A 26,769-nucleotide genomic window follows, 5' to 3' on the forward strand; every position below is an offset into this window, starting at 1 on the left:
GTCTTTATCTCCTAAACGCTAAGTAAAGAATTAGTAATAAGTAATAAAATGGATCTAAAATTACATATTTAAAAAGAACAAAGTACGTGGAACTTCATTCTCCTATTGTCTATGATAGACCACTTTTTTTTTTTTTACATCTTCCTGATTGTTTTTATATGCTCTGTTAAGAGAATGACAAGCTACCGAGTGGGAGAAAATATTTGCAAACCATATATCCAACAAAGGACTCGTGTCTCAGACTATATAAAGAACACTCAAAATTCAACAGTAAACAATCCAATTAGAAAATGTGTAAAAGATATGAACAGACATCTCACAACAGAGGACAGGTGGCAAAGCAGCACATGGGAAGATGTTCCACATCATCAGGTAATAGGGAAATGCAAATTAAAATCACAGTGAGTTCACTACACACCTATCAATAACGGCTAAAATAATAAACAGTGACAAGCAAGTGTTGGCAAGGATTCAGAGAAATACGATCACTCATTCCCTGTAAGCGGGAATGTGAAGTGATACAACCACTCTGGAAAACAGTTTGGCAGGTTCTTAATATATTAAATATGCATCTATTATACAACCCAGGGACTGTCCTCCTAGGCACTTATCCCAGAAAAATGAACACTTATGTTCACACAAAAACCTGTACATAAATGTAGATAGCAGCTTTATTCACAATAGCCCCAAGCCAAAAAACAATCCTGATGTCCTTCAACAGAATGATGAAACAATCTGAGGCATATCCACACCATGACTACTCAAAAGTAAAAAAGAACCAGCTAATGATGCACACAACAATCTAGATGAGTGTCTAGAGAATTATGCTGAGTGAAAAAAATAACAGTATGAAAAGGTTACATGCTATATTATTCTATTCATAGAACATTCTTGAAATGATAAAATTATACAGATGGAAACAGATCACTGGTTGCCAGGGGTTACCAGGGGGGTGGTGACAAGAGGAAAGAAAGGGTGGCTATAAAAAAAAAAAGGGCAACATGAGGGGTCCTTGCAGGATGGGAATGTTTTCTGTATCTGCATTAATGTCAGCATCCTAGTTGTGATAACTGTTCTCAAGTTTTTCAAGATGTTACCACTGGGGGACACTGGGTAAAGAGTACAGGGAATCTCTCTGTATCATTTCTCACAAGGGCCTGTCACTCTACAGAAGGCTTAATTTAAAAAAATTGAATTTGAGATGGAATGTCATTGAAAATAACATTCCGCAGGACAAAAATAGTGAATTAGAACTGTTAAACTAGTATTCATAATATCCCTTCACACATACCATATAGTTGACTTTTCTAAACAAAAAGCACTTTTTGTTTCTTCTGCACAGATGACAGCCAAGATTCCTAGCCTATCCTTATAGGATGAGATGATGGGGTAACTACTATTTCTCTGCTCAGCAGCACAGTCATTAGGATGAACCACCAAACAGTTCACAGAAATTACTAGCAGATGGAAAAACAAAATCCTACACAAACTTAGCTAAGAGATGTTCAGTACAAGTTGGTTGTTAGTTGTAGAGAAACTTCCACAGAAGTTTTCACCATAAGCTCACAGTGATTAAAATACCACGTGAAAAAATGTATCCTATAAGGAATATTCAGGTCACAAGGACTCTGGGCACTCTGCTTCTCAGCCAATTATCCAACCATGAGAGAACTGTAGTTCCTGATGGCAAAACACTAGTTTTGTTCATGGGGAAAAAGGCTGAAATCAACTCCATACCATCTTTTAACTCACACAAAAGAACTGACATTTTGACACATTTATTTTAGATTATTAAAAGACATTACTGATAAACTTATTCTTAAACCCTTCCCAATCCCATTTCCACACCACCTCCCCTAGGGGTTTACCCTAGGGTTTATCATTACCATGGTAATGGTTTACCATTACCATTACCATGAACTTCTTTTGTGTCCATCCGATCAAGTTTCTTTTTATAAATTCTGGTGTGTTCACACATACAAAATTTATATAAATGGTATCATACTGTATCTTTCTGTAAACCTGTCCTTCATCATTCAACATGTTTTTGAGATTCTATTCATGTTGATATTAATGTAACTTATTTCATTGATTTTTAATATCTAATATGTGATTGTACAAACCTGTCACATTTTATTTCTCCATTCCTCAACTGATGGGCATTTAGATATTGCCCCATTTTTGCTAAGAGAAATGAAAGACGATCTCCGAATATACTCAGAAAAAGAAGTGCTATGATATGTTAACAGTCTTTTACTCCATTCAGTGATTCTACTCTGTAATTCTGATGATCGGGCACAAGGAAGTTTCAGTTAAAGAAACAGATTTTTGGTTGCACATTCACTAAACATTCAACAAATATCAGAATTATTACTGTGTGTTAAGGTACCGTACCAGGAAGCTTTTCTTTCCTAACAGACTTTATTTTTTAGAGCAATTTTAGGTTCACAGCAAAACTGAGCAGAAGGCAGAGATTTCCATACACTCCCCACCCCCACACATGCACAGCCTCTCCCACTATCACTATCCCTCCCCAGAGTGGGACATTTGTTACAACTGACGAGCCTATACTGACACACGACTATCACTCAAAGCCCCTAGAATTACCTTAGGGTTCACTCTTGGTCTTGTACATTCTACAGCTTTGGGAAAAATGTATAATGACATGTATCCACCATTATAGTGTCTCTACAGAGTAGTTTTACTGCTCTAAAACCCCTCCATGCTCTGCCCATTCATCTCTCTCTCTCCCCCTAACCCCCTCGACCTTCATATTACCTATCAACTGCCCCCCTGTACATTTCTTTATACCCTTAATAATAAATCCCATTACTACCTCTTCCTTCCTGTGGTCTCTAAAGATCAGAGGTACTACCATCCTATTATATTAAAGGCCAACCCACAATCCACTCATGCCTGAGATTCCTCTACATCTACTGCCAGGAACTTACTCTATTAGCCACATCTCTCAGTTATGTTTAGCTTTTACTTTACTCTAGATCCTTTCCCTTTGTGTCCACAGATATGTTAAAGCAGGGGTTGACAAACTACAAGTCTGGTCCGATGCCAGATTTTGTAAATAAAGTTCATTTCCCTATAGTCTACGGTTGCTTTTGCACTACTGTATGGAACTTTAATAAAAAGTTTACCGACGCTGTACTAAAATCTCTCCTGTCATTAAAACACAAACAGCCCCCAACAAAACCCTTCCTGATACTACAGTGTGCTGTCACCCACTACCTCTCCTCCATTTCTATCCAAACTTACTTTAGAAAAACCTTGTAATTGTTACTACTCTTTCCTAACCATTTACTCAACTTACTGCAATATGGTTATTAGTCCAAGATTTCTTTCTTTTTTTAAGATTTTATTTTTTGACAGACAGAGAAAGTGAGAGAGGGAACACAAGCAGGGGGAATGGGAGAGGGAGAAGCAGGCTTCCCGCCGGGCAGGGAGCCCGATGAGGGGCTCGATCCCAGGACCCTGGGACCATGACCTGAGCCGAAGGCAGACGCTTAACAACTGAGCCACCCAGGCGCCCCTAGTCCAAGATTTCTAACGAAACTGCTCTTAATTACCAGAGAGCAGATGTCTCAGCCTCTGTGACCCAAAACTCTCTTCCCTCAGTCTCTTTCATGGGCTTTTTTCTCCTTAAAACTTGGGAGTTTCCCAGATTCCTATGTTCACTCCACTGCTCTTTTCAAGTCTACAGATTTTTCCTAGATATTTCACCTACTCTCAAAGTGTTTAACAACCATATACTAATAACGTCCAAACAGATCTTTTCCCTAAGCTTTAACCTGGCACAAAACCAACTTCTCTTAGGCATTTCAACAAAACGCTCTGCATTTAACATATCCCAAATGGAACCAACCACCCTTCCCCCAATTAACTAGCCTTTGCTCCTATATTTTCTCTGTTGGGAGGACTACTTCCACCTTCCCAGTTACCCAAGCTAAAATCCTGGAAGTCATTTTGATGACTCTTCCTCCATTCAATTCTTTTTTTTTTCTTTTTTTAAAATTTTATTTTATTATGTTAATCACCATACATTACATCATTAGTTTTTGATGTAGTGTTCCATGATTCATTGTTTGCGTATAACACCATTCAATCCTAATCATGTTCTGTGGATTTTATTTCAATGTATTTTTCAAGTCCATTCTGTATTCCGTGTACCATTCTTACCACTACTGTCCTAGACTACTAAGCAAACTCTGAACTGGTCTTCTTGCCTTTTCTCACATATGCCTCCACCTTTTTCTACATGGGCTACCAGTGTAACCCACGGAGAAAAAAACACTTTAGCTTAAAATCCTTCCATTACTTAGAGGATAAAATCCATGGTTTTAAATATGACATTCAAGAACTTCTAGCATCTGGTCCCTGCCTCCCTCTCTAGTCTAATTTCTGACCACTCTTTGTTTCGCATTCTGCTTTTACCTTCAGGATGCTTTTGCTAAAACTCCCAAGTGCTTCCCTAATACCCAACACATACCGTAACACGACTTTTACCTGCTGATGTGCCGGTCTCCTTCCTCTCCTCCCTAACCAGACTGTAGGCTCCTGGAAGGCAGTAACCGTGTCTTATTACCGCTTCTCTACTAACCAATACCTGACTTATGGCAGATGTTCAATTAATATTTGTTGAATACTAACGGCCCTATTATCTTCAGAGCCTCTTTGATTTTTCCCAGTTGCAGTTTGATCAGTCGCTTTATATCTCTGGTAAACACCACTTCCATTTATTTTTCAAAGCTATCAACTTAGTTCATTATCTCCTACCTGATTCATGTAACTGCCTCTTTAACACTTACCCCAAAATAGTACAAAATAGCTTCCCAAGCTTCTTGTCTTTCCGCCATATCCAACCTAATTTTCCTAACCCCAGTGATGATTAGGTTATCCCTAGTTTAAAAGCCGCTGACAGGTTATCACCTACAGAATTTCACAAAAATGTGGCAAGGTTATCTATCATTCCTTTCATTTATTTACTGAATGCCAAGCATGTTGCTAGAGCTACAAAAAAACAAAACAAAACAAAAACTTCACGGTCCCTTTCTTTAAGGAACGTAGCCTAGAAGGAACGTACTTTGCATCAACTGATTCCACACATGTGTACTATTTACCTCTCCACTAAATTATTACCTATTTTCTTGCCTTGATGGCTTTTTCATGGTGTTCTCAGTCTTGTCTGCTGCTATGAAGCCTTCCTAAATCTTTCACTGGCAACTGATCTAGTCTTCTCTAAACACACTAAGAGTTGATATAATACCAACTATTATTAATTCTGATAAGAGGAAAGGAACTGTGTTTTCTTATCAGTGCCTAATAGTGCTTTCCACATATCACAATTCTCAATAATATGTGGAAAGAAAAAACAGAGATACAGAGAAGGCATGCAGGCATAAGGATTGAAGCAAATATAATCAGAATGGCTCAGAAGCAATTCTACCACTGGATGTATTTATAATACAGAATGTAACCCCTAATAATTATAATATAGTTGGGTGCACAGAGAAATAGACATACCCGCCAATGCCTTTACTCACTTTTTGATCATCAGGAATTGGTTCCTGGGACTTTAGAAGTGAAGCTCTTTCTTCATCTACCCAATTTCCCCACTCTTCTGCTGGTGCATTCCAATCAGAGCTGGGATCAGCAGAAGACAGACCATCTAAAATTTAACAGTGTGAATTAGGTATCTATCATTTCTGCCAAAAACTAAAATGCAAAAACTAAAATTCCTTATGTTGAACTAAGCTGTATTTTTAAAATGTTGTTCTTCCTTCTTTCTCCCATGCACATTTTAAGAGCTAGAAGAAAACCCAATCATAATGGTAAAAACCTCTGTCCCACCTGTGCTAGGCACATCATATGGCTAATTAAATGGAATTTCTAAGAAACTCTAGGAAACTTAAGAATTACCTATTTAATTCCACTCTCCCAAATTCCTTTGTGATCAACCACCTGACTTTGCTCTGTTTGTACTTTTTATGTCTAATTTGGTCTGGGTCCTGGTCATTTTTTTCCCCTTGGTCATTCCATTTTTGTACTTGATTTATTTTCTAGGGTCCAGAATTAGTGAATCTTGACAACAGCAGTGCCAAAATTATGGTCGCCATCCGTCCTTTTACACTACACCTCCTCCCCTCCTTAGGAGCTTTTCAAGATTAGGTTCTTCTTCAAATTCACCAAGTCACGACAGCATATTTAATGTCTTCTTTCTTCCTTTTTTTTGGGGAACAATTACTTTGTGACTTTTAATGGTTAATACTTAATCTGTACCTTCTTACGTTTTCCAAATTATTCAATGCTACTTTTATCATTCCAAAATATTCCAGTCACTTTCAGGGTTTCTATCATCTATTCTCAAGAATAAATTTTTATTTCAGACCTCTAGATCCCTTTCTTTCACTCTAAAAGGCACTGAATTTTACCTCCTTTGGGAAGCTATCACTTGCTTATTCTAAAAAGGGAAAAACAATCTTTGGCTTTATCCTGGTTAAGTAGCTCTCAAAGTCCATTCTTCTCTCCTCTCCCTGGATTTCCGAAATGCTTCCACATCACCTCTGCAAGGACTACTTACAGCCAGGTTTCATTTCCAGTGGTTTAAGATGATAGGGGTTAAGCTCTATTTCTAAATGGTGAACAAGTCATTCTAGCACTGCTTTATTGAAAAATCCAATCTTTCCCCATTTATGTCAAATGTTACTTTTACTAACTACTGAGGTGTTTCACATACACTTGAGTCTGTTTCTGGAATTTCTATCCTATTTCACGGATATATTCCTGGGCTGGTGCCATATATGACTCTGTAATACTTTTTAGTAACTCGAATGACAAATCTGCCTGATTCTTATTTTCTTTGCTGTTCTTATTTTTTCACGTGAACTCTTATTTTTGTTTAAAGGGGAGGTATTATGATACCTCACGAAGGCTTTAAAACCTATGTTTCGGAAGAATATAATCTGGGAAAGTGCTCACAGAAAAAAAAATAGACAAAATTGTCTTTAAAACATGATCCTAAATTTATATGAGGAAGAGACTGAAGAAAATAATATAGTAACAACAGATATATCTTAATAGTAGAGTTATAGGAATTTCACCTTATTAAGCACTTACTATATATTAGAACTTGAGCTGGGTAGGTACTAGACAAACAAAAATGAGTACAATATACCCCCACCCCCAACATGGAGCTCCTGGTCTTATCTATTCAGAGATGAAGATAGGTAAGTACAAGAGACATTTAAGTACAGAATGAGACTTTCTGTCACAGGGGTATGGAAAGGGAGAAGAGGGGCTAAAACAGTAGAGGATGGAAAGAGACTGAAAATAAGAACTGATAGTCTAAACATGTAACAAGTGATGACAACTGTGAAGTATGTTACAATAAAGGAAGTCCCTTCCTAAATTTACTACTACGAGCAGGAATCCAGAGGCAGTATTGCACGGTACACCCACATCAGGGTTAAGGGCATGGACCTGGAGTCAAACAGATCTACATGTGAATATTGATCTACCACTTAATAACTATGTGATATGGGTCAAATTTCATAATCTCAGTGGGTTATACACTAACTCTCCAGGATGACTGAGAAGATTATATTAGATACATCTAAAGCAGTGCACAGCAATGCAGTACGTGCTCAATGAATGGTAGGTGTTCTGTTTATGTAGCACTGATGACGTTAACAATAGAAAGCCAGTTTCTAAGCTATCAGGCATACACAACTAAGAATTTATTTCTTACAACCCCAGTAAATCTCTCAGTAAGATACATTTGGTGTGTCGTAATGTAGAAATCATTTTTATAAGTATAAAGGCATCTAGTAGACATCTGGAACCAACTGCTCAATTTACATTAAGCATTCATTAAGAACACTGTTAGGAGATCTGAATGTCACAGGTTTTGCTTAAACCTCACAAATAAGCAATGCAGATTTGGCAAATTGCTCTCCATAAGCCAGGTCTCTAAGGCCTCTGGTCAGAAAAGATACTTTCTTTTATAGGAAAAAAAAAAGTTTAGACAAGTGGGTGGGCAATATACTAACATATAAACTATTTTCTTTCCTTTTTTTTTTTTTTTTTTTTAAAGATTTTATTTATTTATTTGACAGAGAGAGACACAGCGAGAGAGGGAATACAAGCAGGGGGAATGGGAGAGGGAGAAGCAGGCTTCCCGCGGAGCAGGGAGCCCGATGCGGGGCTCGATCCCAGGACCCTGGGATCATGACCTGAGCCGAAGGCAGACGCTTAACGACTGAGCCACCCAGGCGCCCCATCCTTTTTTTTTTTTTTTTAAGATTTTATTTATTTATTTGACAGAGAGATAGCGAGAGCAGGAACACAAGCAGGGGGAGTGGGAGAGAGAGAAGCAGGTTTCCCGTTGAGCAGTGAGCCCAATGCATGGCTCGATCCCAGGATCAGGACCTGAGCGGAAGGCAGATGCTTAACGACTGAGTCACCCAGGCGCCCCATAAACTATTTTCTTAATAAATACAGTGGTGTGGGGGGATAACAGGTAAAAATCTAGTAAAGTATTTAGTAACATTACTTTTTTAAAGGCTTAGATAACCAGAAAGGTTGGGGAATGACTGCAGCCTATGGTTTAACCTATGTAAGAACATTAACAGAAGCACAAATCTCTATTGGCTTTATAAAGGTTTATGGTGATTTTTTCCAGGTTTATTGATTTCAGGTTTGTTTGTTTTCTTACTAACTGGGATCAAATAAAACTACTTTATAAAACAAAAGATTACCTAAACATAAAAGTTGTCACCAGGAGACTTTTCAACACATAATTCTTTAGATTCATGGGCCTAATATGCTAAAAACTTCTTTCCTTTAAGGAAACTATGCAGTATGGTTTCATTCACTGGATAGTTTTCTCCATTTATAAACAGGGTAACTTCTCATTTCTCAAAATTCTCCCATCGGTTTGCCAATACCTTTTCAAAGAGCTGTATTAGTGTCTTTTCAAAATGGTAAGGAATTTATCTATTTAATTTGCTTGAATAATGCTTTAAGTATCTCATAGCTAATCTCTTATCAGTAAAAAAATGGCTGTCAGCTGCTTCTGGTCAGAGCTTACTTTAGCATTAACTTTAATACAACAAAACAATTATGTTAGAAAGACTCTCCAGTGTTCAAACAGACAGTACTAATTGACTCCACCGAGTAGACAAATGTTGCCCCTAGAAGAATATCAACAGCACCACAGCACTTACTGAATATTCAGGCAGTGTTCTAAGTGCTATATTTATATACTTTATTGTTTAATTCTCTCAACAACTGTGGGAGAAGAACTATTCTTTTTACAGATGATGAAACTGAAGCATACAATGACATGTACCTACCTAAGTTTATGTCAAGGCTAAGATTCAAACCCAAGTAGTCTGTCCTCAAAGCTCATGCTCTCAACCCCTAACTATGTTGCAGCAAATTCACTCACTCTGGTGTGCCAACAAAAACAAAGTTCTATTCAAAATCTGACTTTTTACAGGGGTTATGATGATGTTGTTCCTTTATGATCCAGACAACGGATAAGATTAACACCTGCCTTTAAAAAATGTATCTTCTGTACTTTAGCATCTTAACTTTATATTCAAGTGTTCGGGTAAATCCAATGCCTTTTTGTCAGATAATGATGTCTATGCCTCACACCAGAGGGTCAATATATTAATCATATCACACTACGAAATGTAAAGCCAGCGTATGTGTATACGTACATACATACACACACATATACATACTCTGTGGATTAGTAATCTCAAATACTAAATCATGCATTTTGTAAATTTAGAAGGAATAATTAAGTGCACGGAGTACCAAAATTAGCCACATTATAGATGATAAAACAAAAAATAAAATTCACAGAGAAAAATGAGGTTAAAGAGAAACTTTGGACTTAAAAGACTGCTAAGAGCCTAACCAATGAAAGATGGTGTCAAAGATGGTGTTTCTGATACTTTTAGCTTTCAACAGAGTCCTGTGGATACATCTTTTGCTTCAGTCTTTTATTTCGGCAGCCAATCATGTTTTTCATGTTATAAGAATTCTAAAATGGATAAAAGTGGAGTAATTCTGTGCAGGCAGGGAAGCCTAGAGCCCTGATGCTCAGCTGTCCTCCGCCTCAGCCCATAGCTGCCTCACTGCTATTCTCTGGCATTCCTACAACCCACTCTTCAATTCTATCCTGCACAGAGCTGATCTTTCTTCCCAAAGTACAGAGACTTCATTTCCCAAAATCGTTACTTTCACATCCTGTAATACCCTGGATTTATATGGTACTTTGTAATTACAAAAAGCTTTCATGTTCATTCACTACCACATTAAAACCTCACAACAATCTACAGAAGTAGATGGGACAGATTATTTGCTCCATCTTACAGCTCAATTAATCTAGATTCCAAGATAAGTGAAGTCAAGCCGTATGAGGTACAACGTTTTAAAGTGAGGACTAAAGTAGGAAATACCTTCTTCTCAAGTAGCACGCCAACCCCACCTCCCTAATCTTTAGCCAGCAATTCAAGGCTTTTTATGGCCTAATCTACCTTTCCACCTCACTTCCTTTAATCTGTAGGAATTGTGCTTTGGTGAATCTCTGGAGACTTATTAATCTACAGACTAATTTTTGTACTGCGTTGCAAGTTTACCTTCGCGATGACCATCATCACTAAGGCTGGACCCTGTGGTGGTTAAGAGCATGAACTCTGGAGCCAGACTACCCAAGTTTGATACCACTTCCTCCACTTAACTAGCTGTGTGACCTGGGTTAGATAACTTTTCTTTGCCTCAGCTTCTTCATCTGGAAAGTGTGGGAAAAAAACACGTACCTTGTAGAATTATTGTAAGCATTAAAATAAGCTAATAAAATCCACAAGACTTAAGACGAGTGCCTGGCACAATCAGCTGTTTGCTTTTCTTATCATTATTACTACTGAACACCTCTGTATAAAGCACTGCACTAGGTACCGAGGATCCAAGAGTAACTGAGAGTTCCTATTTTTAGAGGGTTTCATTTCAACTCTACTTGAAGAAACACAAGATATTCTTCAAGAATTTTTTTTTTTTTTTGCACTAGCCAAATGGTGGAGAAGTCCACAAGGTAACATATAAATGCTAAATAAATAGAAAAGGATGGCTATAAAAATTCTAAGGAGTACATTCTGAGGTTTGAGGTTGTGCGGGGAAAAAAAAATCTCAGATTTTTTTTTAAGTGAAGACGGCATAAGTTCTCTGAACGTAAAAACCATATTCTTTTTCCCTCCTCCTCCTTTTATTTTTTTTTTTAAATAACTCTTGTCATTAACCTTCCTAAGTTTCTACTGGGAATCAGGCTAAGAAAATTATTTTAAAATACAAAACTTGCATACCTCACAAACTGAAAGCCATTCCTATATATTATATTCACTCTATTATACTAAAACTAAGAAGAGAAACAGAATGTTCATATAAAACAAAAAATTTTTAAAATAAAAAACTATAGAGCAACTATAAGAAAACATCATGTTTAAATATTGCCTCAATCACAAAAAGTATAAATTTAAATTCTACAGTTATTCAAAAACATCAGTTTACAAGTAGTACACATTTGGTATTAAATTATATTACTATGGCCTAAGAGGTGAAAATTAGGATTAAAATTAAAACATAAAGCATGAATTTAGGGTGCTAGAAAGAAAATTCTGAAAAAAAAAAAAAAAAAACAAAAACATAATTTTTAAAAGGACATACTTAACCCAGACCATTCATCATCGATATAGGGTTGATTACGGCTAACATCCCACTGATAATCAGAAGTGGTAGAATGAGAAACTGGCTCAGCAGTAGACCCTTAAATGAAAACGAATGCAATAAAATTAAAAATGGAATTTTCTAATGATGCTTCATAACAATAGTTCTATACTTTGCACACGGAGTCTAAATTATTTTTTATTTCCCCTAAAAGGAAAAATTCAGACATTAGAAAAAGAGTTAAGATAAGGAAAAGTAGAATTGAGGGTAATTTCAGATTAAGCATGATAATACTTGACTGAATTCACTGATGGGAATTATATATTGTCCCTAGTACCAATCCATTCGATTTTGTCTTTTATAACACATATTTCAAACTGATATCTACAAATTTCAAGAAGGTGAAAAAAGTTGTTTTATTTTTGTTCTTAATGAAAAATAATAAAGCACAAAAGAAATCCTGAATGTTTCAGGATATGCCTATAACCTGAGGACCTTGAAAAGAGAGAGCTAGAAAATATCTAGGTTTGCTGGAACCTTCTGCCTAAGAAAAAATTAAAGAAACAGATGATTATCTAGAGAGGTGAGACAGAGGGAAGCCGGTGGTTTAGAGGCCAAGTTAAGTTCAGGTGCACTTAAAGAGAAGAGACTATTATCTCCTAAGTTCCTTCTGTTTTCATTTTTGGGGAGGAGGTGGGGTGAGAATGGGGTCACATAGTTTTTAGAATCTGATGAAAGCTGTGATGGACTCTGTCCAGAACCTACACAAAATTTTGCAGATAATTTTGGGGACACAGAAATTCATGGGTGCCAGGTCAAAAACCCTTGTTCTATAGCTATAAATTCATTTTAGAATGCAAACATAAAGCAGGGATTCTCCATTAGGGATACATATCCCCCAGACCTTCTGAATCAGAATTTTCACATGTACTGGAATCCTTGGGAGACTCTGATCCTCACTTAGGATTTGGAGCCACTGATACAAAGAAATGGTTAAGAAAACCTGTTACCGTAAAAGACTTACATACAATCATGTCCTCTTATAAAAGCCCTTCCTAACTTAAACGTTTTCACCTGATTATAGATGATCTTACCAGCCTTCCATAATATAATGGCTTGATACATACTTAAAGTAGTTATGTATTTTTTAATAAAAATTTTAACAGAACAACCCTATAAATCCATATATAATTAGTATATTAGCTGCTTATAAGCACCACAGTAACACTATTGCTATTTCTTTAGCAGCCCATGCTGCTTTCTCTTTCTCTCTGAATACATGAAGAGAATAGCATCTGTGCTGTACCAAGTCACCAAATGAAAGAGGCAATTAATTCTATCTCTGGAACTGAAATGTAGTCTATGAGAGCAGGGGTTGGCAAACTATGACCCACAGGCCAAATGCAAACAGTCCCTTTTTGTATGATCCATAAGCGAAGATCAGTTTTTGTATTTACAAATGATTGAAAAAAGATCAAAAGAATAGTATTTCAAAACCAGACACAGCCATCTGTTTATATGTATCGTCTCTGGCTGCCTTCCTGTTACAATGTCAGAATTAAGTAGTTCCACAGGGACAGTATGGCCCACAAAGCCTAAAATATTTATTATTGTGCCCTTTACAGAAAAAGTCTGCTGACCCCTAGAGTTCTAGTGACTCCAGACACTGTGGAGCTACATAATTAGTACACTGGGTCCATGAATTCCATAGTGAACAAAATGTTACAAACTAAACACCTCCCACATTTATGTAGTATTTGTTAAGTACATATGACTTCTACACGATTAATAAAAGGCACATCCATTACAGCATTTAAGTAATGCTGAATTGGTAATAGTTTATTAGTGATACTGTATTTTCTAAATCAATAGATACTCTAAGTAGAGTTATTATGTGAGGTTCTACATAACCTAAAAGGCTTAGATACAAACTCATGATGAATAAGGGCAAATAGAAATAGCAAACTGCAAGTAGAAGTATGGTAGAAATACACTAGTAACAGAAAAGTATAACCCTGAAGGGAAGGCCTTCTATTTGTATTTGTATGCCAAGGAACTTTCAGTTATGTTATGCCACAGAATCTTCCTATCTTCACTACAGAAAGGAACCAAGCCACTTGCAGATAAGAATCTAGGTCTTCTTTTCTCTCCTTTTATTAAGGCCTCCACTACTTTATATTATATATCTATTATTTATGTTGATAGCAGTACTTGACTCTTTCATTTTTCGAATAGCATGAGCTACAAAGAATTTAAACAGAAATTCTTTTGTTAACTAAATGAAAGACTGTTTTCACATACCAGAAACAGCAGAGTTAAGTGTGAGAGATGCAAAAGAAGAATTCTGTTCAGAGGTATTCATTCCCCTATCCACACTAGACCAAGCAGCTGTTAAAATAAAGAACGTCACTTGGAACCTTCAATTTGCAAAAGAAAAGTTGAAAGATATGTACAGATTTAAACTATGATAATAATATTTAAAGATAACCTTAGAAATTAGGACAATACAGCAATAGCTACTATTTACTGAATGTCTATTACAGGCCAAGCTCTTCATACCAAACACCTCTAATCCTTAGGGTAACCCTGCTAGGCACAATTTCAGAGTAGTTAAATGACTTTCTGACAGCCAGAAAACAGCTGAGCCATGACTGGAACTTAAGCTGATTTCCAAAGCCTATGCCTTTCTCCACTTTAGCAAGCTACCTTATTATTTACCATAATTATGCTACTACTTGGGGCCAGGCACTGAACTTGGTACTTGACATTCATTACAGCCAATCCTCACAACTACTGAAATAGGAGGTTCATACAGGTTAAAAAACTAAGCCTGATTTCCATAAAAGTTATCATGTGGGAAAATAGGGATTCATTCCAAATAGGTCCATTTCCAACTAGTCCACACTCATTCCACTATACTGTACTATTTCCTCAATATTTTCAAGCTATTTCTTACTTATATAAATGAGTATTTTAAGGAATGTATACATCCATGAGACCAGTCACACCAGTCTCTTCTTAGTGATTCACTACAAACCCAATTTAATATAGTTCCCTTTCAATTTCAACAAAGGTCCTAATCCACCTAGGCAGGAACTCTAACCTGCTGCTTAATTTTATCTGTAGCAACCATTCAGCAAGTACCATCTAATTTATGTCCTAATTATGAAAATGCTACATAGCTTTTATAAGTAAATTGCAAATATCTGAAAAGGCCATAGTTCTTAACATTACTCGATAAAACCTGATGATCTTCTGTTAAATATGAAAGGATGCTTTAAAGCATAGACATTTCTGCTTTCTTCACTATGGAAAATGAGGCTGGGAATTTAGGGACTGTCTTCTTCCAAACAAATTTTGATATTTCTACACAATTTCTGGACATTGTAGGGAAGAACAAGCTTAAAAATAATTATCAGTAAATGATCTAGAGTTTGCTTCTTGGGGACAATAGTCAACATGAATCTTTTTAGGCTTAAAAGTGATGGGAAAAGCAAATAACATTGGAAGAAGGTTTTTTTGTACTTAATCACTAAAAACTCTGCAGTGTCTATTGCTCTCCCAAATAAAAGAAATAAAACAAAAATATCTGCAACAAGCATAACAGAAAAAAGTGTATGTTTAATGTACAAGGAATTACAACTTGATTTAAAAAAAAAACAAGAGGCCATTAGACAAATGGGCAAAGAACATGAATAGACAATTCATAAAATAGAAATGACCAAGAAAATTGTGAAAAATATTCAACCTCATTTAACCAGAACAATTTATGTATTTTTTGTTTATCAAGTTAGAAAAGATTTTTTAAATAAGAATACCCAATCTTGGTCAGCACAGGATAAATGGCACTCATATAATAGATGCTGACAGTATAAATTAGAACTACTCTCTTAGAAAATACTTTGACAACACGTCATAGAGCACTGTATGTTTATACTCCCTTTAGCCCAATAATATCACTCCCAAGAATCTATCCTAAAAAAAATAACCCCAAAACAGATATATTAATGCAATGTTACTTACAATGGTTAAAAAACAGAAAATTCTCTTGATAATATGGGAATAGCTGAATAATTTATATGCTATGCTTATACAATATATTACAGGGCCTTCAACTAAAAATCCTTACAAAAAGGAAAATGTTTATGTTACAATATTAAGTGTGTGTGTGTGTGTGGGAGGGACATAAAAATGCACATCTAATTTAGATTATGTAAAAAAAAAAACACACAAAAAAACCCCAAAAAACTACACAGGAAAAAAAAGACCATTAACGAAATATAAAAAACAGTGGTTGTCATTGGGTGGTGTAGTAACAGTGGGTTTTTCCTTCTAAGTTTTCCATATTAAACATGGACTTTTCTGTAACACATATACACACACATACACACACATACACACACACACACACACACACACACACACACACACACACTGGAATTAAGCTGCTTTTTATTTGACGGCTTTCAACAAGAATAAGCTTCTCAACTACTGTCTTTATCTTTAAAACCGAGGAGAAAAATTAATTATATATACTGCAAAACAGTATAAAAGTGGATGCTGTAAACTTTTATTATTCTTATTTAAACTCAACAGAACAGTTGAAATTAATCAAAAAGTCTGCTCACACACTACATTTATAACATCACTAAAAATACACAATTATACCCCTTAGCTACACTGATAATCAGATGTGATAAAAGTATGTGAGAGCACTAAGTAAAGAGCAAGTAATACATGCTATTATTGACTTTTTTAGTTACCACTTTGCTCTATGTGAAGGTTTGAGATGAGTTAGTTATTACTATTATTTCTGAATAGCTTTACTCATTTTTCTACTCATGGATTTTTTTTTCATTCCTGGAAAATTCAAAATGTACTGGAAATAAGCAATTGTAAATGAACTTAAAATTTTCTAACACTTCTTACCAATGCCAGAAAATATTGAACGGTCACTCCAACTCCTTCCCCAGTCTTTTCCATTTACATTAGCATCTCCAGTGTCTTGACCCCAGGCAGATGGCTCACTTTTCCTCTTGCCTGCAGAAGCAGGTGAAACAGAATTCCACTTCTCCTCACCTGCACTGATCTGTGAGGAGAGTTTTACAGACTTTTCATTCCAGCCTCCTCCATTTACAGTGAGGTTTTCGTTCAATCCTGAAGGAACTTAAAGAAAAGAAAAGAAGATTAAAAACTGATACATGACTCCTTATGAAAACTGGGATATTTTCAAATTTGCTTGGTTTATATTTATCACTCATTTTTTCCCCTACTGTCCTCTAAACAGCTTGAGCTTTAAAAATAAAAATTATGTCCTAAAAGTGACATGACCACCAATGGATGACTTTAATTTAGAAACTAAGAGTAGGCTTGAACTTTATATTTTAATGATGTTTTCAACAGCAGAATGACTTGCTCAAAGAAAGTACAAAAGATTAAACAGGAGAACAACACATACTCTGCTATGCTCAGAATACTCACCCACTAAAAATATGAACAATTCTCCTTAGTTCCATGTTCCTTTCTTATTTACACACACACACACACACACACACACACACACACACACACACACACACAGAGTATAAGGCAGTGATTCTGAAACCTGGCTGCACGTTAAAATCAACTGAAAATAAAAGTAGACACTGGAGCCTCAGCCCAGACTAATTAAAATCAGAATCTCTAGGGGTGCCTGGCTGGCTCAAGTTGGTAGAGCATGTAACTCTTAATCTTGGGGTTGTGAGTTCGAGACCCATGTTGGGCATAGAGATTATTTAAGAAAATAAAAATAAAATAAAATAAAATCAGAATATTTGTATGCAGGTATATGTACATATGTGTGTGTGTTGTTTTTCTAAGCTTCCTAGATGACTGTAATGTGTAGCCAGGATTGAGAACCATGGGAATGAAGGAAGCTGACAGGGTTAAAATAAGCCTAAAACAAGAAGGTGCTTTTCATTTCTGAGTTTATATTTTACTACCACACTTTTAGTTTCTAGGTAAGGTATATCACTCTACTTAATTCAATCTTTATCATAAACAAGTAAATAAAATATATTTTCTAATTGTGAAGCACAGTATAACCTCAGACTGTAGTCCATTTATTGTAAAATATTTGATATTGTTAAGGAAGCAATTTAAACGATTATAGGTATTAAGGTTTTTTTCTTAATAAACAGGGGTAAAGTCTTTTATCCCATATATGCCTATATTAAAACCAAGTCCTCCCCCACCCCAAATCTTTCTTTTCTCTATTGGCTTACACAATGCAAGCAAGAATAAAAATCGCATGTAAACTATTACTAAAAAATTGTTTTTACATATGGGGAGAGGGAGAAACAACTAGAACATACCAAAGACTGTTAGGAAGTGGGAATGATTTTTCTTTTTATCCATTTTCCAAAATCTCTGGATTGTGATTATGTTACTTTAGTAATTAAAAATCATTTCTAAGTCTTTTTTTTCCTTCTGTATCATTCATGTGAGGAAACAGACATGTATATAAGTTTCTATTTTGATGGGCCTTCAATTTAAGTTACATGTAATTTCTCTCACCCTGAAGTGTAGAATCTCCTTTTCCAGACTTAAAGTTGCTAACTTGAACATTTAGATGAGAATCACCTGGTTGAAATAGAAATAAAATTTATTTAATACTAAATAGGCCACTATGCACATTAAATTAGGAGTTAACATATAAATTAAGTTTTCACTTATTATTTTTAATAAATTGTTTCTTCAAGTATTAAATTCTTATACTGGAAAAGAGTTTTACTCACAACACACTTGACATGTCCTTAAGGAACTGAGTTTTATAGTTACCATATTCTTAGTCAACTAAAATGGCAATATAGGAACTGGAAAATCTCTTAAGTATATGTAGAGTCTGCTGTTCTGTAACGCTTATGAGATTCTTTTAAGTAGGAACTGGAGAACTGGGGCTCTGTAATTGGATTCAACTTTGCCACCTCTCAACAATACCAGCTGCCTTTTCAATAATCCTGGAAGCAAACACATCCAACTTAAGAAGAACACTGCCAGTATTTGGGACCAGGACTTAGGAAATATGGCAAGAGGTACGAATACATATTATAACAAGGATACCATTTCTCTGACACTAAAAAGCATTTAATGATTACAATGTATCAAAAAGCCAGCAGACAGATTGTGCTAGCAAAGGAAGGCATGCACAAGACAGTGAAAAAGGGTCCCCAACACAACGGAACGCTAAGACATGGCTAATATGTAACAGCGAAAATGCATAAATAGAAGTCATTGCTGTACCAAAGCAATACATTTCAGCAAGTCATCAAGCAAAAAAGTAAAATACACCAAAGCTAAGAAAGTGGTCTGGAGACAAATGCAGGGTGAGGAGGCAATTGATAAAAAAGTGAAGGAAGAAAAGTCAATGCTCAAGTTGAATAGTATCACTGCAGACTGATGTCTCCAGGGTAAAAATGATGGCAATGTAAAGAGCTTTAAGAAGCCATCAGTACTGGATAGTGTGAGCACTTGAAATACTTGGGAAGAATATCAGCTCAACGACCTCTGAAGTTTCAGTCTAGCTTTATCAAACACCTATGGCATTCTCAAAAAGTTAGGGTGATAAGAAGTCCAGATAGAGCCTGCACTATCCAGAACATGCTTGTTTCATCTTGGAATGAAAGCATCCAACATGCAGAATGGTGACAAATAATTTTATTTAATAAATGTCTTGTCCACTGTAAGACATGGAGATGTAAGAGAGTTGGGGCAAAGCAATGCACACAAGAAAAAAAGACAACATCATTTTCTCACGTGACTCAAGGCAGAAAGGCAATTTTAATTTAGCAGGCCATTCATCAGGTGTTACGTAACAAGTAACACTGCTGGTTATCAGGTAAACCAATATGTGGTCCACAGTGCTCTCACGAAGAAGGGTATATCAGCACAATGATGTAAGCAGTTCAAAATAGTCAAATTTTGACATAATGATATTTTGTACATCTGATTAAAAGGAGCTGGATTTGATGTATGACTCTTATGTTCCACTAATATACCTTTATTCTTCTTGGAACCAACAGGAAATGATGCAGTTGTAAGTTGCTCGGTGGTAACTGTGATGGTATTTTCTATCCCAGGGATAGTTGAATCCAATGAACCAGAATCAGTCTGCACCTTATCACGTTTACGCTGCTGTCGTTTCTCTCTGTGACTAATTTTAGTTTCCCAGGCTCCTGACATAGCCCCAGAAAAAAAAGTGTTATTCAGTAAAGGGGAAGACAAAACGTTGTAGTTCTGAGGGGGGAAATGGGGCAGGGCACATAAGATATCATGATAAATTAAGAGAGTAAACTAAAAACCCAGAGTACTGATTATATTAATTTATCCTAAGAATTTATTCTAATCCCAATATGTTGTTTTAGGCAGCTAACTGCCATTATTATTTATTCTGGTAATTTTTATCAACTGTCATCTATGATTTAGGAAAAATGATAACTATAAGTCATCCTGTAGATCTTTTTATCCTGCTGGAGAGAATTGAGAGTGTTATAAATAATTACTAATAAATGGGTTTATTTGGTGATGACAATAAAGGGCTTCCTCAAGAATTTTGTACACAGCCTTCTAGGGATAGTGTATTTAAGAACAAGAGAGAAAAAGTCCAAATCATATTTCTAAGAAACAAAGACAAAACAATTGCTCAAGATACTGAGCTACACCTTAAATCTCAAAGTGGTTCCCTTCAGGAAAAGCACTATTAGATTCTTATAACTTAGATTAAAAAAAAAAAAAAATGTTTTCTAACAATGTCACAGATCTGTACATTAAAATCTGTAATTATTAAAAGAAAACTAGATACAAGATTAAGCGACACAAATGCAGCTTTTATATAATGCACCATGGTAAAAAAGGATTAAAAATTTTTCTATAGTCCTTTCACTTGCTCAAGTACCTTCATCAACTTCCTTTCCATCATGGCGTGAACTGTTTTGCACTGCTTTAGCATCTGACTTTGATTTCTTCTTATTTTTCTTTGACTGAAAGTAAAATAGAATGTTACTTAATATTTCATTATGTTTTTGAAAAGGTAGGAGTAAGATACATAATGAAATGTATGATGCTGACAACCAAAAAATTTAATGTTTGATTAAAAAACTTAACATTAAATGGCAATAATAATATGAGGTTACCATTTATTCAGTGGTTACTCTATGCTAAGTACTTTGCATTCATTTTCTTCTTTATTCCCTAAAAAAAAAATCACTAGAGAAGGTATTATTCCCATTTTAGAGATGAGGAAATGGAGACTTAGAGCTGTTAAATATTAAATAGGCTGTCTGGGGTCACATTAAGAGTCAGTAAATGGCAGAGTCAAATTAGGAAATAGGTCTATCTGGCTCCAAAGTCTGTGCCCTTAGAAACATGCTACCCTAACTTACATCATAAATAAGGTACTATAATATGATGTGTTCAGAATAAAATAAAAACCTACTGCTAATGTTCAGAAAGAAAATGATGCACTGATTATTGGTTTTTGGATTTCATAAAACACATTGTTGGAATACCCTACTGTATAGCAAATTAGTGAGTCAACTGTACAAAGTAGATAATATTTTGTCGGTTTCAGAGCAATGTGAAAATATCTAGAATTCATATATGGTAGATGTTTAGTATTTAGTAATTCATTAAAGAAAAAACACCTACACACACAGAAGGTAAGGATATTTTGAAATAGCCTTCCAATTCCCTTCCGCTAATATTTTCTCTTCTCAAAAGCTCATTAAAACCTCATAAGGCCATGATTCCTATAGATTAGTTATTCGAGAAGAGTACTAACATTCATGAAATAGTGATTTTATTTATAATTTGTATTCACACATTTAACTATTTATTAATATTGGCTACACATATGTATTATTGTACACTATCTTAAAGTTAAGTTTACCACCAAAAAAGATTATATCTTGATAGTAAGCCTTTTTCATGGGTAAAGCAGTAAAGGATAGTTTGAGTAAGCAATGAATGACAGCTCTTAAGAGTGATTACAAATTCTTTGACAACAGGAGTACACAACTATTCAAAACAATGTTTTTTTATTTCCCATAGTTGATCTGTACTTGTTTCTTTGCATGTTCTCATGAACATGTATCATGTCTCGTGTACTGCTTTATTACACCTACCAAACCAGGCTCATATCCACTTTACAAAAATTGAGGTATCATCTACATACCATAATATTTATCCTTCTTAAGTGTACAATTCGGTGGTTTTTAGTATACTCGAGGCTGTACAATTATCACCATTGTCTAATTCCAGAATGATTTCATCATCCCGAAAAAGAAAACTGGTACCTAGTATTAATCACTCCCCATTACCCTCTTCCCATTGGCGTCTACCACCAGGCCACTTTCTGTCTGTCTCTCATATCCACTCTCAAATACACACAATACCTTGCGCACTTTTCGATTACAGCCTAAAGTAGGGGTCAGCAAACTTTTTCTATAAAGGATCAAACAGTAAATATTTTAGGCTATGCAAGGCATATGTATCTCTACATGTAGCAATTGTACAACTCTGCTATTATAGCATGGAAGTAGCCATATACAATATGTAATTAAATGGGTATGACTGTGTTCCAACAAAATTTTATTTACAAAAATAGGCAACTGGTTGGATTTCGGGGGCCAGAGTTTGCCAACCCCTGGTCTAGAGCAGCACTGTCCAATAGAAATATAATGCGAGCCATGTTAGTAATTTAAAATTTCCTAGCACACAGGTTAAAAGGTTAAAAGAAATAGGTAACATTAATTTTAATAATATATGTAAATCAACACATTCAAAATACTATTTCAAAATGTAATTAATATAAAAAACTATTAATAACATAGTATGAGAAAGAGTGCTCAATAGCCATGTAAGCAGCTACCACACTGGAGAGTACAGACCTACAGGAACTAACTAAAGTACCCTCATTTTATAGATACGAGAACTGAGGCCATAGATTATATAAATTGCCTGAGGTCAGAGGGTTATTAAGTGGTAAAATGAGCTAAAATTCAGTTCCGACTCTAGATCCTGCCCTCACAAATACTCTGCTATTCTGTCTCTCTACATTTAACTCTAAATACAAATTTAATCATGTATTAGGTATGTGATTTTGGGCTAAATCGCTCTAAACCCTTTTCCCCAACTGCCATACGGGACAAAAATTCCTAACCTCACATAAGGTCTTTTAAGGATTAAGTAAGATGTGAAAGCGGATTGCCAACTACGAAACAGTATACATAAATAAGACTTTTTCAAGGAAAGCAACTATGAAAAAAGGACAGAAATTACATTCACACCGAAATACTGTGATGTGTCACTAAAATAAAATCTGCAGAAAAATAAAGACAACTATCTTGGCTTAGGTCTTGTTTTAGTTACCTTTAAAAAACTAACCAAAAAATCATGCTTACCCAGATTGAGACTTAATAACATATCATAAAAAGCATTAAAATGAATATGCATACATGCTACTATTTGCCCCAGTCATCCTACTCAGAGGAACACCTTACTTCTGGGCAGCTCCACTACAGTTAACACTTTTGAAGGAAAATTGCAAATACAAAGTTCTAGCTCCCTTGTTACCATAGTTCTTTCCCCCAATTCGTTGTCAGACTCTACCATGGAGCTAGCCTTAGCCTCTCTTGAATGGCTGGTCATCACGCAATCAAGATTTATTAAATACTTACAAAGTGCTAGACATATACTCCAAAATGCTTATTTGTAAATTTTACACATATCCTACTACTGATGATGTATACATGTGTAAAACATCAGAGCAATAGGACCGAATACGCTTCATTATTTTTGAATAATCTTCTAAATTCATGCATTTTAATACTTTAATACTTTTAATATTAAAAACTATCATACCTGACAAAGGTACACAGATCCATTTAAATGAAGGCCACGCTTACTAAAACATGACATTAATTCTTCCACCTCATCCTCTAAGTAGGCACAGGTTTTTGTGGAAATGTAACTAATAAAATTTAGTCTTCCTCAACACCAGGTGTTCCTGCACTTGAATCTGATGGTTTTACTTTATTTTGGCATTTTTAAAAAATGGATTCACTTAAAACACTTAAATTAAAAAAAGTTGGTTGTAATTGCTATCACTTATAGACCTTTCTAATTAACCCAGTTAAGTCTCAAAATAGCTCTATGAGGCAGATGCTATTATTTCCACTTTACAGATAAGAGAAGGGAGGCACCGAGTGGTTAAGTAACCAACCCGAAGATCACATAATTCTTTTTTTTTTTTTTTTAAAGATTTTATTTATTTATCTGACAGAGAGAGACACAGTGAGAGCAGGAACACAAGCAGGCGGAGTAGGAGAGGGAGAAGCAGGCTTCCTGCGTAGCAGGGAGCCCGATATGGGACTCGATCCCAGGACCCTGGGATCATGACCTGAGCCGAAGGCAGACGCTTAACGACTGAGCCACCCAGGCGCCCGGAGATCACATAATTCTTAAGTGCCAGAGCTGGGATTTGATAAGCATGCTCCAGAACCTGGGCTGCTATGCTATTTTTCTGTTAGAAAACTGCTCCTGAGCTGTTAAATTATGCAGATATGATAATTTTCACAAGTAACAAATAATTTTTAATAACAAAATCACACAATGGTGTAAACTTCTCAGAATACACTCTTCGTTGCATGAGTTTCTTAAAAAAAAAAAAAAAAATCAGCTACTTTCTGACACATCTCGTTAAAGCTTCCTTAACATTGACGGGACAGATTAAGTACAAATTTTTCCCAAAAAGATCTGCTAAGTATAATCTGTCATTATAAAAAAGATCAACATATTTGAAACACTTGAATTTTAGTAAAAGAAAAATGTGTGGCTCGCTTTTTAAGTTGGTCAGCTTTTTAAAAGTATTTTGACAAATATAATCAATGAATCTCTTCTTTGTAGAATAAAAGATGATGATTCCCACCTTGCCCTTACCATAAATTAAAGGCCTCATTTTCCAATTTACAGTCTGGCTTTATACCTTTTTTGCCACCACAGATTTCTAGAAATAATGTAGTGAATGAATTTTGTGCATGGTGCTATCTCTATAGCTTCATCTCCCTATTCCCCAAATTTTATTTTTTTAAATTAAATTCCAGTTCACATGGGCCCTCCATCAGTGGCTTTTATTTAGTTTTTCCACACCAAAAAATTTAAATTAAGTGATCTATTCTTGAGAAGGTATCTTTGTATTTTTTTTTTATCTTTAGTTGCTCACAAAACTAGTTCTTTATGCATTTCATTACTGAAATAGAATATACCAAGTTCCCCAAGTGTAATGTCAGAATCATCTGTACATTTTTCCAATTTGCAATTTGCTCTGCTACTGATTTACTTAATTCATCAACAATGTTTTTATGCTGCACCCAACAGTATATGCTGATGAAAGAATGTGTTCTGGTTGATTGTCGTATTGTTTTTTGCGATTTTACCATGGCAGAAAGAACAAGTGTTTCCCCACATATGTCTTTCCCCTTTTAAACAAGAAACCTCCAAGAGTGGCTTCTAAGCATTCATAATTATATTTAGTAAAATTCTGTACTATTGGGTACTGCATAAATAATCTTTAAAAAAAAACTGCGGAGGCCAATCTTCACATTCTAAATGCTTAGATATCCTGCTGATTAAGACAGTTTCAGAATATCATTAGCTAAAATCTTAAGTCACAGTATAAATGGGCAAGGCTTCTTACCAGAAGTAGGAATATATTTCTGTTTCAAAAATCTTCCTTGATGATTCCATTTTTTGTGACCAATTTCTTATTAGGTCTGATTAAATCATCTTAACCTCATGATGATGTGATTGACAGAGGTCTTAGTAGGAATAGTAGTGCCCACTCTATTTTTCTGTTTATTTGCATTATCATCATCTACAGTCGGCAGCTTCCTAGCCTGTTCACTAAAGGTTAGTCTAGTTTAAACTGGGTAACACAATCAAGAAACCCACAGAGTTGAGCACACATCAACTGCAATCTGTCAAAATATATTACGAGAAAAGAACCAATGAGGGCAGTCTTTCCATTGTAGCTTCCCATTCTTCTCAGGATCTGGCCCATGTAGTGTCTTACTACCCTCTAATATTCCAAATGAGGATGCCAATGACATCATATATTGAAATGAATAAAGCTTCATTTGTTTTAATAAAAAACTAAGTATAAATAGAAAGTCCAATATTCTCTTCCTTCATCCCAATGGATCCTCCTGTATACTCCACTCTGGAGACAATGGTCTTAAAAAGCACATGCTGAAGCAGTTCTAGGACTACAAGTAATATGCTTTCGAATTCACAGAACTTAAAATATCAAAAATTATAAGCTGAGTTATCAAAAACACTAAAATGACTTCCATAAATAAGCTCAGCCTCTATCTTTAACTTCCCAACATGAATGAATATTCCTACTATTAGACAACACCCAAAAATAAGTGATAACACTTATTAGAGCAGCAAAAGGTATATGTTGGCAGCAAAAGCAGATCTACTGAAATGGCTGCTGCTTAGCAGATTTTAAGGAATTGTGAAGTATTAAAAAAAAAAAAAGGGCAGAGGAGTGCTCAATTTTAGGGAGTCTAAATATTCGTATAGAGTCAAAAACTATCATTAAGAGAGATACTGTACAAATTTTAAGTTAGAGGATACTTTATTTTGCAATCAGTTATTTGCACCAAAGTAGGCAGCCAGATTCTAAATGTAATCCTTACTCAATTTCTTAATTGTCTTTTCTGGAAAATACTGGTCCTTAAAATTTTGGTGAACTGACATAACTGATATTTAAAGCCCTATAATTATCTAAAGCCACTGCTGGTAAAGTCAGGAGTGATAAAGGAAATGGAACCTGAAAAAGAGGAATGCTGAGTATTTCCTAGAGGTCAGAAGTGGATACTATGATGCTTTTGTCTGCAGATGAGTGGCTAGTATGTAAGATTTTCCACTAATTCATGGCAAAAACTATTCTGTTTTCTGAGATTTTTGTTCTTTCTCTTTCCACTG

General features: G+C 35.4%; 1 protein-coding gene across 7 annotated transcripts in view; it reads right to left on the reverse strand.

Moving 5' to 3' along the window:
* MTDH (metadherin) overlaps positions 1-26,769 on the reverse strand; it is a 57,898-nt gene that overhangs the window by 11,005 nt on the left and 20,124 nt on the right. Inside the window, exons 3-9 of one of the 7 annotated variants that reach the window (XM_036072271.2) lie at positions 20,675-20,759; positions 19,779-19,955; positions 18,298-18,363; positions 16,672-16,908; positions 14,044-14,130; positions 11,743-11,841; positions 5,553-5,677 (exon numbers count right to left, since the gene is read on the reverse strand). In XM_036072271.2, the coding sequence (XP_035928164.1) occupies positions 5,553-5,677; positions 11,743-11,841; positions 14,044-14,130; positions 16,672-16,908; positions 18,298-18,363; positions 19,779-19,955; positions 20,675-20,759 (876 nt within the window). The remainder of the gene's footprint in view (positions 1-5,552; positions 5,678-11,742; positions 11,842-14,043; positions 14,131-16,671; positions 16,909-18,297; positions 18,364-19,778; positions 19,956-20,674; positions 20,760-26,769) is intronic. The other 6 variants (XM_036072272.2, XM_036072278.2, XM_036072273.2 and 3 more) reach the window with 6 other exon arrangements.

This window comes from Halichoerus grypus, chromosome 5 (assembly GCF_964656455.1).
Source record: "Halichoerus grypus chromosome 5, mHalGry1.hap1.1, whole genome shotgun sequence".
Taxonomy (NCBI): domain Eukaryota; kingdom Metazoa; phylum Chordata; class Mammalia; order Carnivora; family Phocidae; genus Halichoerus; species Halichoerus grypus.